This window comes from Sus scrofa, chromosome 13 (genome assembly GCF_000003025.6).
Source record: "Sus scrofa isolate TJ Tabasco breed Duroc chromosome 13, Sscrofa11.1, whole genome shotgun sequence".
NCBI lineage: Eukaryota > Metazoa > Chordata > Mammalia > Artiodactyla > Suidae > Sus > Sus scrofa.
Genome location: NC_010455.5, coordinates 130,574,437 through 130,590,628, shown reverse-complemented (window position 1 = coordinate 130,590,628; position 16,192 = coordinate 130,574,437). Strand labels below are relative to the sequence as shown.

Sequence of the window (16,192 nt, the reverse complement as noted above, 5' to 3'; positions counted from 1 at the left end):
TAATAACTAACCACCTTTTATCATATTTGTTTGCATATATAATCCTGACATCAGTCTGAGGGTAGCAAATATGACTTGAGGTATAAATGTCTTCCCTGTGCTCAAATAATGTATATTGAATGAACCTGTAAGAAAATTTACAAAATGAGTCTTGCCACATAGTCACTTGAATATTTTATTTCTGGACCTCCTTGAGAGTTTAGCCACCAAAATTTTAGTGAGAAGAGACTACCCAGAATAGTATGGTTATATCTTTGTTCTTTTTCTACAAGTTTCTCAAAAGAGTCAACGTAGTTCCCCAGACACATTAAGTGGAATGTGTTTTGCACACACAGGGAAATGTGATTTCAAACACCTTTTGAAGAGGATTAGTCATAATTTGTACCTTTTGTAAGCAAAATGAATGAAGATCCTATTAAAAGCCAATGGATTAGGCCTTTCATTGAGCAAATAAAATCTGCAGCTCTGTTAGCCTCCCTTCACCCCACGGACTTAGCCTCAGTGAATAAAGTGAATAAAGCAGTGACCTGGGAGTCCCTGTGCCTGCTCTCCACTCCTACAGGAGGTCCTGCCAATTCTGCATTGTCCCGCTGGATTTGCAGTCAGATGTCTTAGGCTGGCAGGCACTGCGCAGGCAATGAGCTCTTTCCCTGTAAGTTGGGCACAAAAAGATCAGCATGGGAGCAGCCTCCTTTGGGACAGAGAGAATGCAGCAAGCCAGGAGCCGGCAGAAATTCCTCCAAGCAGAGGGTGGCTCGTGGGAGGAGTTTGGTTTGCAAAGTATTGTCATTTGCTGAGAGAAGGTGTGTGCTCCAGAAGGAGTTTTAACCTGGAGGATCATTAACTCTTTCCGTCAGCTGGCGCTGCCGTGGCTCGGCAAGTTCAAGTTCGTCCTGGACGCATCTGCTCTGGAAGGTCAGGGAGGTGTGGAATCCTTTTCCATGGGGGACCACTTTGAGAAGGGCCAGCACGCTTTGCTCAATGAAGGAGAAGAGAATGAAATGGTAAGATTAGAACCTTCCCCTCTCACCATTCCCCCTCCCCAGCCTCCTGCACACACACACACACACACACACACACACACACACACACACACACTTCTCTGTGATTTGACTCTGGTATAATGTGAGAAAAGATAATGTTCAAGAAGTCTTTCTTTCTCATAAATGTAACCTCAGAGAGGAGAAATTTGCTAGGAAGGAAATATCGTATTCATTTTATCGAGAATGTTTTCTTTTTAAGTAAAATCGAAAGGGAGAGAGGTACAAAGCCACTTTATGACATGTTTTTGAGCCTCATCAGTAAAGCAAGTTCTGTTCAAAACGTCTCATAATTTCAGCAAATCCCTTATGTTGGGAGCAGTGTATTCCCTGATAGGAAGAAGTGGTTCTTCTATAGCAAAGTAGGAGGACAGCTGGGTTCTGACCTTCTTCTGCTCACCTATCTGTGTTCACAGAGACGGCTGGACAGGGAAAACATATCAAATATTAGCAATCATCAGCCTCCATGCATTTCTGTTTACTTCTAGGATTTTACTTGTAGCTCCCTAGAGAGAGATTGGTTACAGAAAACTTTCTGGAGTTCACGGTCTCTTTTATTTTAAATGTGTTCCCATCTGGGAAACTGTAGGAAAATCAAAGATGATTCTTATGCTCTTGCTGAAATTAAAGCTGTAGTTCTCAATTACAATATAATCAAGAGAGTGTTAGAAATGTGTACTTCTGTTAATAAGGCCGTTCTGCTAATTGTGTAAGCACAGTCTCTTATGCCAGTAATGGTGTAATTAAAATGTTAAAATGTGATGCTCTCATTCTACAATAGCATTTTTATCTTCCTGGAATTAATGTATAAATAACAAACCCCAAAAGATATTTACTTCAAATGTTTTCTTGGTTAATTGCTTTAGCCCTGACTATTAAATTCTTTGTTCCTAAACTGGTCTTTCAAGTCTAATCTGCTTACCTGTTCCTATAGCAACAACATTTTTTGGACCTTCAAGGGTAGATCCCTTCTGCTATCAAAGCTAAAAACAATTATAAGGGAATAAACGGCATCCAAGTTTACATGGCTTTCTTAACCATCTTCTTACTTCCTCTGGATTCCATCACCAAGTGGCAATTACCTTTAGTCCCTACACAAATGTCAGCAGGAATGACCTTCTGACCCATATGGATATCATCCTTATTTTTCTCAAGTGTTTCCCCTATGTTAAGACAATTGAGAGAATTTTCTAAATAGGTTGAAAATTTGATCGCCACCTTGAATATTCTTTACCAGAAGGCAGAGTTCCCCGCCCGCGAATGATTTTTAAATTCTCCCTCAAATCCTCAGATGAAGACACACCTACTCTTTTCCCATACACTCATTTCTGCTCTTCCTGACTTTGTCATTCAAGAGTCATGAAGAATCAGCTACTTCCTGGTAAGACATTTCCAGGTCAAGGGAAAATACTATTCCTTCTTTAGCCTATGTGTTCTAGGGAAGCAATTTTGTTAATTGGTCATCTTCCTAGAAGTACCACCCAATCAATGCATAGGAGTGTCAATGTGTTTTTTTTGGTATTGTTTTGCCCTGTTTTTTGGCCATGCCTGCAGCATGTAGAAGTTCCCAGGCCAGGGAACTGCTTGTCTAATTGACATCAGCCATTAAGTCCAAGGATCAAACTCTCACCATAGCAGTGAAAACGCCAGATCCTTACCCACTTGGCCATCAGGGAACACCATCAGGGTGTCAACTTAGTTTTGCATGCAGCTGAAAGCCCAGTTAGGAGAGGGCCTTTGACATGGAAAGGGACACTGTGTTTTCTGGAGGGGAGTCATTTGGCTGGTAGCCTCAGTGGAGGTGCAGCCATTAGTATGCGCCCTTGAGCTCTCCATCCTGCTCTGCCTGGAGAAAACTGGCCACCTGCCTGTTGCTGTGTCTGACACTCTGTCCTTTTTTAACTCACTACTCCATTCCCTTCATCCAGTATAGTCCACTCTCAGAATTAGCAAGATATCTTAAATGCATTGCGCATATTTTTAACAGGATTTTTAGTTTACGAAGTAGTTTCTTGGCCACTAGCTAATTTAGTTTTTGTTGCACCCTGTGAAGTGGGTGCTATGATTCCCACTTTATGTTTTTTCTTTTCTTTTCTTTAGGCCACAGGTGCAGCATATGGAAGTTCCCTGGCTAGGGGTTGAATTGGAGCTGCATCTGCCAGCCTACACCACAGCCACAGCAAGGCACGATCCAAGGTGCATCTGTGACCCACACCACAGCTCATCACAATGCTGGAATCTTTAACTCATTGAGTGAGGCCAGGGAATGAATCCACATCCTCATGGATACTAGTTGGGTTTGTTTCCATTGAGCTACAATGGGAACACCTGGTTCCCATTTTAAAGAGGAGGAAACTGATGCCCTAGAATTTGCTTGTCTCATTTATATCAGCAATTAAGTCCAGGAGCTGAGACCCACATAGGTGGTTTAAGTTGGTAGACCAGCAGATAGCCCATTGATACCTTCTTCAGCTCTTCTGGAGGACATAACACTCTTAACAGGAGAACACACACCTTCTTTGTTTTTTTGTTTGTTTGTTTTTTGTTTTGTCTTTTTCTAGGGCCACACCTGTGGCATGTGGAGGGTCGAAGGCTAGGGGTCTAATCGGAGCTATAGCCACCAGCCTACGCCAGAGCCATAGCAACTCAGGATCCGAGCCACGTCTGTGATCTAAACCACAGCTCAGGGCAACGCTGGATCCTGAACCCACTGAGCAAGGCCAGGGATCAAACCTGCAACCTCATGGTTCCTAGTCAGATTCGTTAACCACTGAGTCACGATGGGAACTCGCACACATCCTCTTTGAATAAAACAAAGCTTAGGAGCATCAGATCTTAGATTCCCCAGGATCTATTGTTATGTGTGATCTGTATTTCCTGAGCCAGTGTAACTCCTTTGACCTCAATGTTGATCTCTTAGAAAATCAAGATTGTCTAGAAATGTGTAGTACCAATGTGTTTAGAGTTTCTTGCTTTCTAATACTCACTGTTTGGACCTTTGCAGAATTTGTTCCTCTGATGATAGAAATGACTGCAAATTTCAAGGGAAAACACTTAGAATAAGGTTTAGTCCTCATGTCAAATGAGGAAGCAAGGAATATTTTCAGGCTTAGTGTGGTGCCTGGGACTATCTTCCATTCTAGAATTAATAAAACAGGAACAAAAGAGCCACTCTAGGAGAACTGAAAGTCATACCCTTAAGTGTAAAATGAGACAAGAGCCAATGGAAGAAAGAATTGGTTAGGAGGACAAGGCCGGAAAGGGGACAAAGTGACCTTCAGAGAACTATCACCCAGATGGCTGCCTTAGAAAGGCCTTATAGAGGAGAACAATCTTTTTCTTCTTTTTTTTTTTTTAATTTTCTTTTCATGGCTGCACCTGTGGCATATGGAAATTCCTGGGCTAGGGGTTGAATTGGAGCTGAGCTGCTGGCCTATACCACAGGCACAGCAACATGGGATCTGAGCAGCATCTGTGACCTATAACACAGCTTGCAGCAATGCTGGATCCTTAACCCACTGATCAAGCCCAGGGATCAAACCTGCATCCTCATGGACACTCTGTTTGGTTCTTAACCTGCCGAGCCACAACAGGAACTCCAAGTCCAATTTCCAGACAGCACCATAATGGGACCAGAGGCCTGACTCTTGCTAGCCTTGGGATGGCCACTTGCCTGCTCTAGCCTGAGTTTTTGTATCCGTAAAATGGGAGTAGTCCTTCTCATTTCACCTGCCTCACAGGGCTCTTATGAGGATCAACTAAGTCTCTGCGGAAGTGTTAAGAAGAATAACATTCTGGAGAAGCGTAAGCTGATGTTATCTATGCAAAGATAGGAAGAGTCAGGACCTCAGCAATTAACCATTGGATAAATACTGTCCCCCCAAAAAAGAAGTCATTTTTTCTCATTAAATAGTGACAAGGGAGGAATATACCCTTTCATTCACAAGCTATAGAGACATTTATAAACAGAAAGGAGCTGAGTTTCTTTGTAACCTGCCTTAGAGTACTTACTTTGGAAAACACCTACCAGTCTTAGGACTCAGTTTTCTTATTTGTAAAGGGATTGTATCAAGCTGGGAGCTCAAATTCCTTTAACTTCTGATGTTATTTATGTATCTTTATTATGAAGGAGCTTAGAAACACTGAGTGTTCATTTCCTTACACCATGAATGAACAAAAATGCAGTTTAATTGATTCAAACTTTACTTAACATTATCATTAATTACACTCTAATGAAATCATACTCTTTTGGGGGTAAGTGTTTTGTCCCAGAGAGACTTGATTTTTTTTTTCTTCCAGGGAGATTTGATTTAAAAATTAGGGAGTTCCCGTTGTGGCTCAGTGGTTAACGAATCCGACTAGGAACCATGAGGTTGCGGGTTCGGTCCCTGCCCTTGCTCAGTGGGTTGACGATCCGGCGTTGCCGTGAGCTGTGGTGTAGGTTGCAGACACGGCTCGGATCCCACGTTGCTGTGGCTCTGGCGTAGTCTGGGGGCTGCGGCTCTATTTCGACCCCTAGCCTGGGAACCTCCATATGCTGCGGGAGCGGCCCAAAGAAATAGCAAAAATAAATAAATAAATAAAAATAAAAATAAAATAAAAATTATGTACTCTGATTTTTTCTTTCCTAGATATTAGGAAATCAAAAAGGAAAAAACACCTTGATTTTTTCTGATTATTAAAGAATCATATGTTGATTGTGAAAATCTTGAAATGACATAGAAAGGCCTAAATAATGAATTAAATATGATAAATGAATTTTCCAACTAGACACGCCAATAGTATTAAATTGGTGACTCTCCTTCCAGACTTACTAAAATGCGTACATAAAGCCTATCACTTTCTAATTATTTTACTACATTTTAATATTATCTATATGCTCTTGTGGTTATTTATCCATTGTAGCTGTCTCATGGAAGCACTACATAATGTTATACTCCTGTACATCTCTTCCCAGTTCTGCATTCAGTGACATTACATTAGTAGCTTGAAATGAATAATGTTGGGAGTATTTATGCCCTAGAAATTGGCAGGTGTTACCAGAACTTCTACCTGCCTCATAGGAAGGCTGGTTGTTAAATATATTTTTTTCTTTCTTTCTTTCTTTCTTTCTTTCTTTCTTTCTTTCTTTCTTTCTTTCTCTTTCTTTCTTTCTCTTTCTTTCTTTCTCTTTCTTTCTTTCTTTCTTTCTTTCTTTCTTTCTTTCTCTTTCTTTCTTCCTTCCTTCCTTCCTTCCTTCCTTCCTTCCTTCCTTCCTTCCTTCCTCATTCTTTTGGCTGCAGCAGCTTGATGTGGGATCTCAGTTTCCAGAGCAGGGATGGAACCCAGGCCACAGCAGCAAAAATGAGTCCTAACCACTAGACTACCAGGGAACTCCCCATATTATTTCTTCGAGATTTTACTTCCCTTTCTTCCCCCCATACATGTAAAAATTCAATAAGTGTATTGTATTTGGATATCATCCATTTGCTCTATGTACCATGCCAAAACAAAATACTGTCGATCACAATTTATTGTTAAAACAATGCATGCACCTATTCAAAAATATGTATTGTTTTAAATAAAAGATGGAGTCCATTTACGCTTTTTTATTTATTTTATTTATTTATTTATTTTGTCTTTTTGCCTTTTCTAGGGCCGCTCCTGCGGCATATGGAGGTTCCCAGGCTAGGGGTCCAATCGGAGCTGTAGCTGCTGGCCTATGCCAAAGCCACAGCAATTAGGGATCCGAGCCGCGTCTGCAACCTACACCACAGCTCACGGCAATGCCAGATCCTTAACCCACTGAGCAAGGCCAGGGATTGAACCTGCAACCTCATGGTTCCTAGTCAGATTCGTTAACCACTGAGCCACGACAGGAACTCCTGCCCTCTTTTTAAAGCTGGCCTTTTCATTATACTCAAAACAAATTATGGATACATTTTCCTTTTGATATTTATAGTTCTGCATAAGAATTTTAATGTTTAAATTGTGTTTAGATGGATTATGCTATATTAAGCAAATCTCTTGTGTTGCATATTTATTTTTAATTTTTTTTTCTTTTTGGTTGTGATGGACACCTCTGTACATGTATTTTTATATATTTATTGGATCATTCCATTAGGATAAAGTCCTAGAAGAGCATTGCTGCACTAAAGGGGGTATGTGTTTTACTTATTTTTATTTATTTATTTATTTGGTCTTTTTAGCCTTTTCTTGAGCTGATCCCGTGACATATGGAGGATCCCAGGCTAGGGGTCTAATCGGAGCTGTAGCCGCCAGCCTACGCCAGAGCCACAGCAACTCGGGATCTGAGCCGCATCTGAGACCCACACCACAGCTCCCGGCAGAGCCAGATCATTAACCCACTGAGCAAGGCCAGGAATTGAACCCGCAGCTTCATGGTTCCTAGTCGGATTCGTTTACCATGGCGCCACGATGGGAACTCCAGGGGTGTGTGTTTTAAATCTCGATTGATACATAATGCCAAGTCGCCCTCCTTAAGATTGTGGTCGTACCAATTTATACTCTGAGTAGTGATCATTTTTGAACATACTTGCTTTGTCTACCATACAGGCCAACACTGAGCAGTATCAACTTTTTTTAACTTTGGCTCATCTGGTACGTGAAAATGATACTTTATGGCTGCACTATTTTGCATTTCTTTGAAGTTGATCACATCTCTGTATGTTTACTAGCATTTAAAAGTTTTATTAAAGTATGTTGATGTACAATATTGTGATAATTTCTGCTTTACAACAAAGTGATTCAGTTATACATAGACATATATTCATTCTTTTTCAGGTTCTTTTCCCATATAGGTTATCACAGAATATAAGTAGAGTTCCCTGTGCTATACAGAAGGTCTCCACTGACCATCCATTCCATGTGCAATAGTGTATATAACTAGCATTTTTTTTTTTTTAACTAGAGTATCTTAATGTTATCACTGATGTTATATCAACTAGTAGACTGGGTAACCAAAAAGTAGTGACTGTGGAAAAGCAAGAGAAACTCTTTGTGAACTTCCAAGTCGTTTCTGAGAACGGCAAAAAGTTGGTGCCAGGGGCACATAATATGGTCGCAGGGTGGTGTGTGGTCTTCACCACATTGGAAGTCCTGTCGTGCCTTCAGCATGAGCTGGGGACATCTGTCCCTGGCAATTATTTGCTTCACTTTGATAGCTGATGTTGGCCTTTTCTTCCCTAACGCCAGGGAGCGAAAGCACCTCCCCCACCTCAATAGCCACTTATTTATTATGCTCCGGGAGCACCTCCGAATTGGTTGCCAATGTTAACTAGTGAACCCACAGATCTCATAGTGGAGGAATTGTGTCCCGACTGAGACATTTTGTCAGCTGAAGTGTTCAGGAAGCTGGGCCACTGGCCAAGTCTAGTGTTTTTATTCTTGATTCATTGCTGTAGAACTCCCATGAAGTCAACTCATCTCTGATTGAAACTCTTGAAGAATAAGATTTAATGGCTTCTTGAGAACAGGGACCTTGCTTGATTCACCTTTCTATGGCCTCCTTCTCCCCTTTCCTGCTATCCCCAGGATTTAGCACAGTGCTTGGCACGAACACTCAGGGCACATTTGATGGTACAGTTGCAAGCTCCATTAACCTGCCATTTTGCATTCTGAGAAGAACAGGGAGGCTTCAGGGCTCAAAGGGAGAAATAGTTTGAGTACTTTAAAGAGAAACCTAGGAAATTTTATGTTATTTATTTGGGATTGTCAATCGTCTTGTGAATTTATCAACTGAACGCTACGCTCTCTCCCTCAAGCATGAGCAAAGCTTATTCTTCAGTTAATTAGCCATCCTACACAATTTTTCTGTGAGATATCTTATTCTACTCTTTTATCCATTCACGTATAAACTCAACAAATATTTACCAAAAGCCTATTCTGTGCCAGGAGTCCTCTTTGCTAACCAAAGAGGATTTCGTGTGAATGATAAATAGTTTCTGTTTTCAAGGAGTTCACAGTCGAGTGGGCAGGACCAAGTATAGAATTTGTGGGGCCCAGTGCAAAATGATAATGAAGTGCCCTTGGGTCAACAATTATGAAGAACTTCAGGATGGTCCAGCAGAGCATTGTACCAAGTTCAGAGCACTTGCAGGAGCAGGGTCCAGTGTGACTGTCCAAGCCATGTGGTCATGAAGCTGGTCCTACAAGTGGGGGAAACCGGGTAAAAACATGACGGAAATGTGATGAAATAGGTACCATTGTGGGATTTATGCATACAGAGGGGTGGGAGCACAGAAGGAACTCAGTCAAAGAACACTTCAAGGGGAAAGACAGGGTTTAAATTTCCCCGGAGGAGTAGGTAAGGGAAGGCCGGACTGTGAAGGACTTTATAAGACATCCTAATGAATGTACATTTTATCTTTTCCAATCATTCTCAAGCCCTGGTCCATGAAAACACCATGGCAGGATCAAGTTGGAGAGACTATAAACAATAGATTCCTAGGCCCCCATTACATACTTACTGACTTAGAAGCTTTGATGGTGGAACTGGATTTGGTCAGAATGCTCGTGTGATGACAGCTCAAGGGACACAGTGGAGGAACCTCTGGAAGATTCAGAATAGGGACTGGTACAGTAGGATTTGCTTCCCCCAAGGCTGTTACATCAGGGGGAGAGGAAGAACTGTTGGAGGAGGAGAGTCAAGGAAGGAGTGTTTGAAATAGTCTAGGTGAGAGATTCAGGCGTACAGCTCGTCAGAGAGGATGCTAAGTGGCGAATGGATTTAAGAGACTTTGTAATCTGTAGACTGTGGGGTAAGAGAGAGAGATGATGATGATGATGATGATGATGATGATGATGATGATGATGATGAAGAATTTATTTTTAGGGCCGCACCTGCAGATATGGAGGTTCCCAGGCTAGGAGTCAAATCGGAGCTGCAGCTGCTGGTCTATACCACAGCACAGCAATGCTAAATCCGTAACCCACTGAGTGAGGCCAGGGATCGAACCCGCATCCTCATGATACTAGTAGTGTTCATTAACCACTGAGCCACCACAGGAACCCAAGAGAGAATATTATTAAGGAAGACTTTAGTGTTCCTACTCTGTCCAATGGGAGAAGATGATGCTACCTTTAATCCTGTAGGGAAAGTAAAAACTAATTGGGGGTGGGAATGGCAATAGTAGTTATGAAAACTTACAGGGTGATTGATCTGAACTAAGAAACTTACACATAGTAACTTTTTTAACCCTCTCAGCATCCCTAGGAGTAATGATCATTTCTTTTCTACAAATGAGAAAACTGAAGCACAGAGAAATTAAATGACATGTCTAAGTTCATTTGGTTAAGGAAATGGAAAGATATAGCTTAAGTGCCCACTTTAAATATGGTGGTTTACTGCCTTGTAGGTGTTGTTAAATTCTTGGCACACTATTTTACTTGTTGGTGGCAAAAACAGCAGGGCATAATGGAAAGGAACTCAACATTAGGAGCCTGGAGTCGACGAGCACTGTAGTGTTAGCTGTGAAATTATTTATTCTCACAACCTTAAACAAGACTGGGGCTACCTCTCTTTGACTTCACATCATTTACAAGATGGAGATAATAATACCTTAAGGTTTAAGCAAGGGACCAATGCAGATGGTTTCTTGGGGTCCTCTCCAACATGCATAAAATATAACTTATAAAGTCTTGAAACAGGTGGATAAAATCTCTGTGAAACATATTCAGAAATTTGAAATGACACTCTTGAGTTTTTCAAAGTTCTACAAGATTGTTTAGTCACGGAAAGAAGAACATATCTGGAGATATTACATGAAATGAAATTCATAGTAGTCCCTGTATGAATTATTCATGAATAAGGGACTGAAGAGTAGATCTATTTATGAATAATTAACCAGTGCTGAACCCTATAGCTTCCTTAGGCCCAGAGAAGACACAGAGCACAGGGACTTGACCTTCAAAAGAGCTGGTAATTTGGTGAAATGTCCAGAGGAAATTTACTCCTGGGAGCCAGTTTCAAGACTCTGTGGTTCTTTCAAAATCTTGTGAAGACTAACCAGAGTGGGACTACCTATCTACATGGCCTAAGCTATTTCTAGATGCCCATCATGTAAACCTTGGTGAGTTGCTTGAAAACACAACCGGAGGGAGTTAAAAGGCAGCTCAGAACATCGCCTCCTCACATTTGTCCTCACCTGAGGCTAGTCTTATGGAAAATGAGCACAGGTATGCCCTAGATGCCCCCTCAGAATAAGAACAGAAGGTAGCCCAAATGTGCTGCGTGCTTTCTGGAGAAATATTATGTCCCTCAGGCCAGGATGCTTTCTGATTTTAGTGGCTGCACACACTTTCTGACTTTACTGGCTGCAACCATAATAACCTTAGCAATTTTCAGATTCTGTTAACTTCTTAGGGAAACCATGGCTGGAAGATGTTGAATCTCTGATGGTCCGATCTCAGGATCGGTACAGAGAAGATGATACTGTGAAGAAGGATCAATTGTTGAGACTAGTTCAGAACCAAAAGCACCCAAGAATTCAGTTTGGATAGATTAGTGGTCCCTTCTACTTGCTTTTTAATGGAAGAATAAAGTTGATTTTTATGGCCCACATTTACCTTCAACATTGCTCTCCCTCAGCTTGGAATCGCCAAGGATGCTAAGGATCTTTCAGCTTGGAGACCATGCCTCTCTGGGTAGGTCTTTCCTTTAGCTAATTCCAAGAGACAATTTTTTACTTCTCATTTTCTCTGATCACCCAAATGTGGTCATTTTGCTCTTCTCAGAATGCATTATATACTTTCTCTGCCAGGGATGTGTCTTCACTCTGATACCTGGCTGTCAGAATCCTGTCCATCCTTCGGAATTTGTCCCTTCCTTAAAAGCCATGTGGGGGCACCTGGGTCACACTTGACCATTTCCTCATCTGGAGCAGATTTGAATGCCTGCTATAGCAATTTTCACTAGGTTTTGAAGTGGAGTCACATGTTTATCCTTCTCCCACAAGAAATCGTGGGATAGTATGGGCAGGTGCTGTGTCTTGTTTCATGTCTATGTTTTACATGTAACACTGAAGTTACTTAATATGTGGCTGATAAGGTAGATTGAGATTTTGTTCAAATATTTCAAGAGTTTTTCTCTTTCCTGATTCAGTGGAGTCATTCATCTCAATTTTACAAAAGGAAGCACTGAGACATTGTCGAATTTGTTCAATTCTGGAAGCCAAGAAGCAGCAAAAACAGATCTTGAACCTCAGTAGCTTGATTGCAAAGCTCCTGCTGCAACTACAATAGCTCCTTGGTTACCCTCACTGCTACCACCCCTACTAATACTACTGTCTCTATTACTGCTATCACTACTATTACTACCACCACGACTAGCACTATTATTATCACCACTACTACCATTACTGCCTCTATTACCATCACTACTGTGATTACCGTTACTACCATTGTTACCACTATTACCACCACCATGACTACCACCACTGCTGCCACTACTGGTACCATTACTACCACTAGCACCACTACCGCTATTACCATCACCACCATGACTAGTATTACTACGACCATTACTACCACTATTGCCACCACTACCACTACTATTACTGCCACGGCCACTACTACAACTACTACATAAACCCAAGACAGTGTATATCAGTGTAGCAGCTATTTTATGCTTTGGGCTCCTTTTGAGCTTGTGGGAAACACCCTCTGTTCCTCTTTTTACACAAGTCACAGCGCTCCGATTTTCTGTGCATAGGGCACAGATCGCCAATACCCCCCTGCGGTTTTTAGTTATCTGTGTGTGCCTGCATCCCCTAAGCGATCTCACCTCATGCTCTTATCCCTCTGCCAGGGTGGCCTCCTTGGCTTGTTACTCGGTGTGGTGCCAGGCTTCTAGTGGGGTCCCCTGTTTGACCTGATCTTAGCTGGTCCCTTTGTGTTTGGGTTTCAGGAAGTGGTACTTGGTCAATATTCCTCTTCATCCTGTCCTTGACAGCCACTTCCATCTTCTATCAGTTATTGGCTTTCGGTAGGAGTTTTCATTGCTTGGGCATGATTTTGTAGAATCCTGATTTCAGGATGTTGAGTGGTAGAAGGGGTTTGCTTCTATTCTTCATTTAGCATCAGTGGATTTTTGCTTGGGTCCTGGGAGAGGATTTTCTACTTAGAAATAATATGTCAATTTAGTTATATTAGTTTTCTTCTCAAGACCTCACATGGGGCCTTCTAATAACTCCAGGATTATGTATCCCCAAGTGTTAAGCCAGTGGAAAAAAATAACTTGCTTTTCTTTCAATCATCTCAGCAAAAAAGAGGAGCAAAAAAGACTCATCTTTTCTCACTGTCTCTGACTGGGTCATCTCTCCTTTTCAAACTTATTGGTGTGGACAGGGAAATATCATGGTCTTAGTCACATGCCTGGTCCTAGAGTTGGGGTCAGAGTCAACCCTATATGAAATACATCAGCAGAGGGAGGTGAAAGGGACAGTTTGACAGAAGAAAATTGAGGTATTGGATGCTATCACCTGGAATGAGATAAATGGGGATTGGGTGGCCTAAACAAAAAATGCGAATGGACAAAAAAACAGAATTTCCAATCTGATAGTCAACAAATAATAGTTTAGTTGAAGTGAACAAATAATGTTTAAAGGGGTCAAGTGCCCCTGTAATATTGTTTTTTGCCTGAGAGAATATATATATAGAATTTTCCTGATGGTATTTTAAAGAGAAGAGGTAGAAAAGGGCTTTTAAAATATATACTAAAAAAAAATTGGAGTTCCCATCATGGCTCGGTGGAAATGAATCTGACTAGCATCCATAAGGACGCAGGTTTGATTCCTGGCTTTGTTCAGTGGGCTAAGGATCTGGTGTTGCCATGAGCTGTGGTGTAGGTTGCAGATGCAGCTCAGACAGCATGTTGATGTGGCTGTGGTGTAGGCCGGTGGCTACAGCTCCAATTCGATCCCTAGCCTGGGAACCTCCATATGGTGTGGAGTAAAAAAATAAAATAAAATAAAGTAAAATAAGTAAAATATGCATTTATTTTTCTGATTTTATTTTTATTTAAATTTATTTTTAAATTGAAGGATAGTTGACTTAAAATGTATTTAAGTCAAAAAGTAAAATAAAATATGTATTTATTTTTCTGATTTTATTTTTATTTAAATTTATTTATTTATTTTCATTTTATTTTATTTTATTTTTTTGTCTTTTTGCCATTTCTTGGGCCGCTCCCGTGGCATACGGAGGTTCCCAGGCTAGGGGTCTAATCGGAGCTGTAGCTGTTGGCCTACACCAGAGCCACAGCAGTGCGGGATCTGAGCTGTGTCTGCGACCTACACCACAGCTCAGGGCAACGCCAGATCCTTAACGCACTGAGCAAGGGCAGGGATTGAACCCGCAACCTCATGGTTCCTAGTAGGATTAGTTAACCACTGCGCCACGACAGGAACTCCCAAATTTATTTTTGAATTGAAGGATAGTTGACTTAAAATGTATTTGTTTCAGGTGTAAAGCAAAGTGATTTGGTTGCACATATATATATATGTATATATTTAAATATACTATATATATATTTTCTGATTATTGTCCATTATAGGTTATTATAGGATATTGAATATAGTTCCCTCTTCTATACAGTAAATCCTTGTTTTTTTAAATCTATTTTATATATTATAGTGTGTATCTGTTAATCCCATACTCCTAATTTATCCCTCCCCCCCACTTTCCCTTTGATAGCCATAGGTTTATTTTTTATGTTTGTGACTCTGTCTCTATTTCGTAAATAAGTTCATTTGTTTTTTTTTAAATTCCACTTATAAATGATACCATATAATATTTGTCTTTGTTTGACTTCATTTAGCATAATAATTTCTAGGCCCACTTATGTTGCTATTTTCTGGTATTCGATGATTAAAATGTGTACAATACAGAAGTAAAAGAAGAATGACAATGATGCCATCACCAAGGCAAATACCAAATACCACTAGTATTTTATTTGATACATTTATCTTTCAGTCTTTTTTTTTTTTTTTGGCGTGCCCATGTTGTCTCTGTGAGTATGCAGGTTCAATCTCAGTCCTCACTCAGTGGGTTAAGGATCTGGCATTCCTGCAACCTGTGGCATATGCCTCAGCTGCAGCTCCAATTCAACCCCTAGCTTGGGAACTTCCATATGCCACAGTTGTGGCTGTTAAAAAAAAAAAATTCCATGTAAGAGTTTCTGCTGGCTCAGCAGGTTAAAGATCTGGCATTATCACTGCTGTGGCTCACTTTGTTGCTGTGGTGCAGCTTTGATACCTGGCCTGGGAACTTCTGCTTTCCATGGGCATGGCCAGAAAATGTTATTACGTATATATCTCCCCCTATATTATTGAAAATACTTAAATGTTATTTTAATGGCTGTATAATATTATTTAATGATTACTCAATTCTTATATACATGGATCGCTTTCTATTGCTACGAATATTACAGTGACTATCTCTGCATATGAATCTTGTCTGCATTTTGTGTTAGAGGGATTTTTTTTTTTTTTTTTAGAAAAACTGTCTTTCTCAGTTCCTAAAATCATGCCCTTTGAGGGTCTGTGCATTTGCAAGGCAAGATGGGCTTTCAAAATCCCACTCAAGAGTAGAGCTCTAGGAGTTCCTGTCGTGGCTCAGTGGTTAAGGAATCCGACTAGGAACCATGAGGTTGTGGGTTTGATCCCTGGCCTTGCTCAGTGGGTTAAGGATCCGGCATTGCCGTGAGCTGTGGTTTGGGTTGCAGACACGGCTTGGATCCCGTGTTGCTGTGGCTGTGGTGTAGGCCTGTGGCTACTGCTCTGATTAGACCCCTAGCCTGGGAACCTCCATATGCCGAGGGAGTGGCCCAAGAAAAGGCAAAAAGACAAAAAAAAAAAAAAAAAAAAAAAAAAGAGTAGAGATCTAGACTCACAGGGAACTGCAGGAAAGGATATGGTTATGATGCTCAGAAATGCCACTTTTGCAACTCCCCATCTCAGAACCATGAAGAGGAATGTGTAATAGACAATTGTGAAGCTTCTATTTATTTAAAGGCTTTTGGGGCAAAAGGCATAACATGCATATAAAGGATCAGTTCTGACCACAGCACTCCCAAAAAGGACTGCAACAATAGATTGGGGAGGCTCTATATTTCATTTCAGAAAAGTTTTCCAGGTATCTTCCCTCTGCTATTA

At 40.9% G+C, this 16,192-nt stretch overlaps 1 protein-coding gene across 1 annotated transcript in view; it reads left to right on the top strand.

Moving 5' to 3' along the window:
- ATP13A4 (ATPase 13A4) overlaps nucleotides 505–16,192 on the top strand; it is a 153,130-nt gene continuing 137,442 nt past the window's right edge. Inside the window, 1 exon segment of the mRNA XM_021070062.1 lies at nucleotides 505–1,004. Coding sequence (XP_020925721.1) covers nucleotides 942–1,004 — 63 coding nt within the window. The 5' untranslated portion in view covers nucleotides 505–941.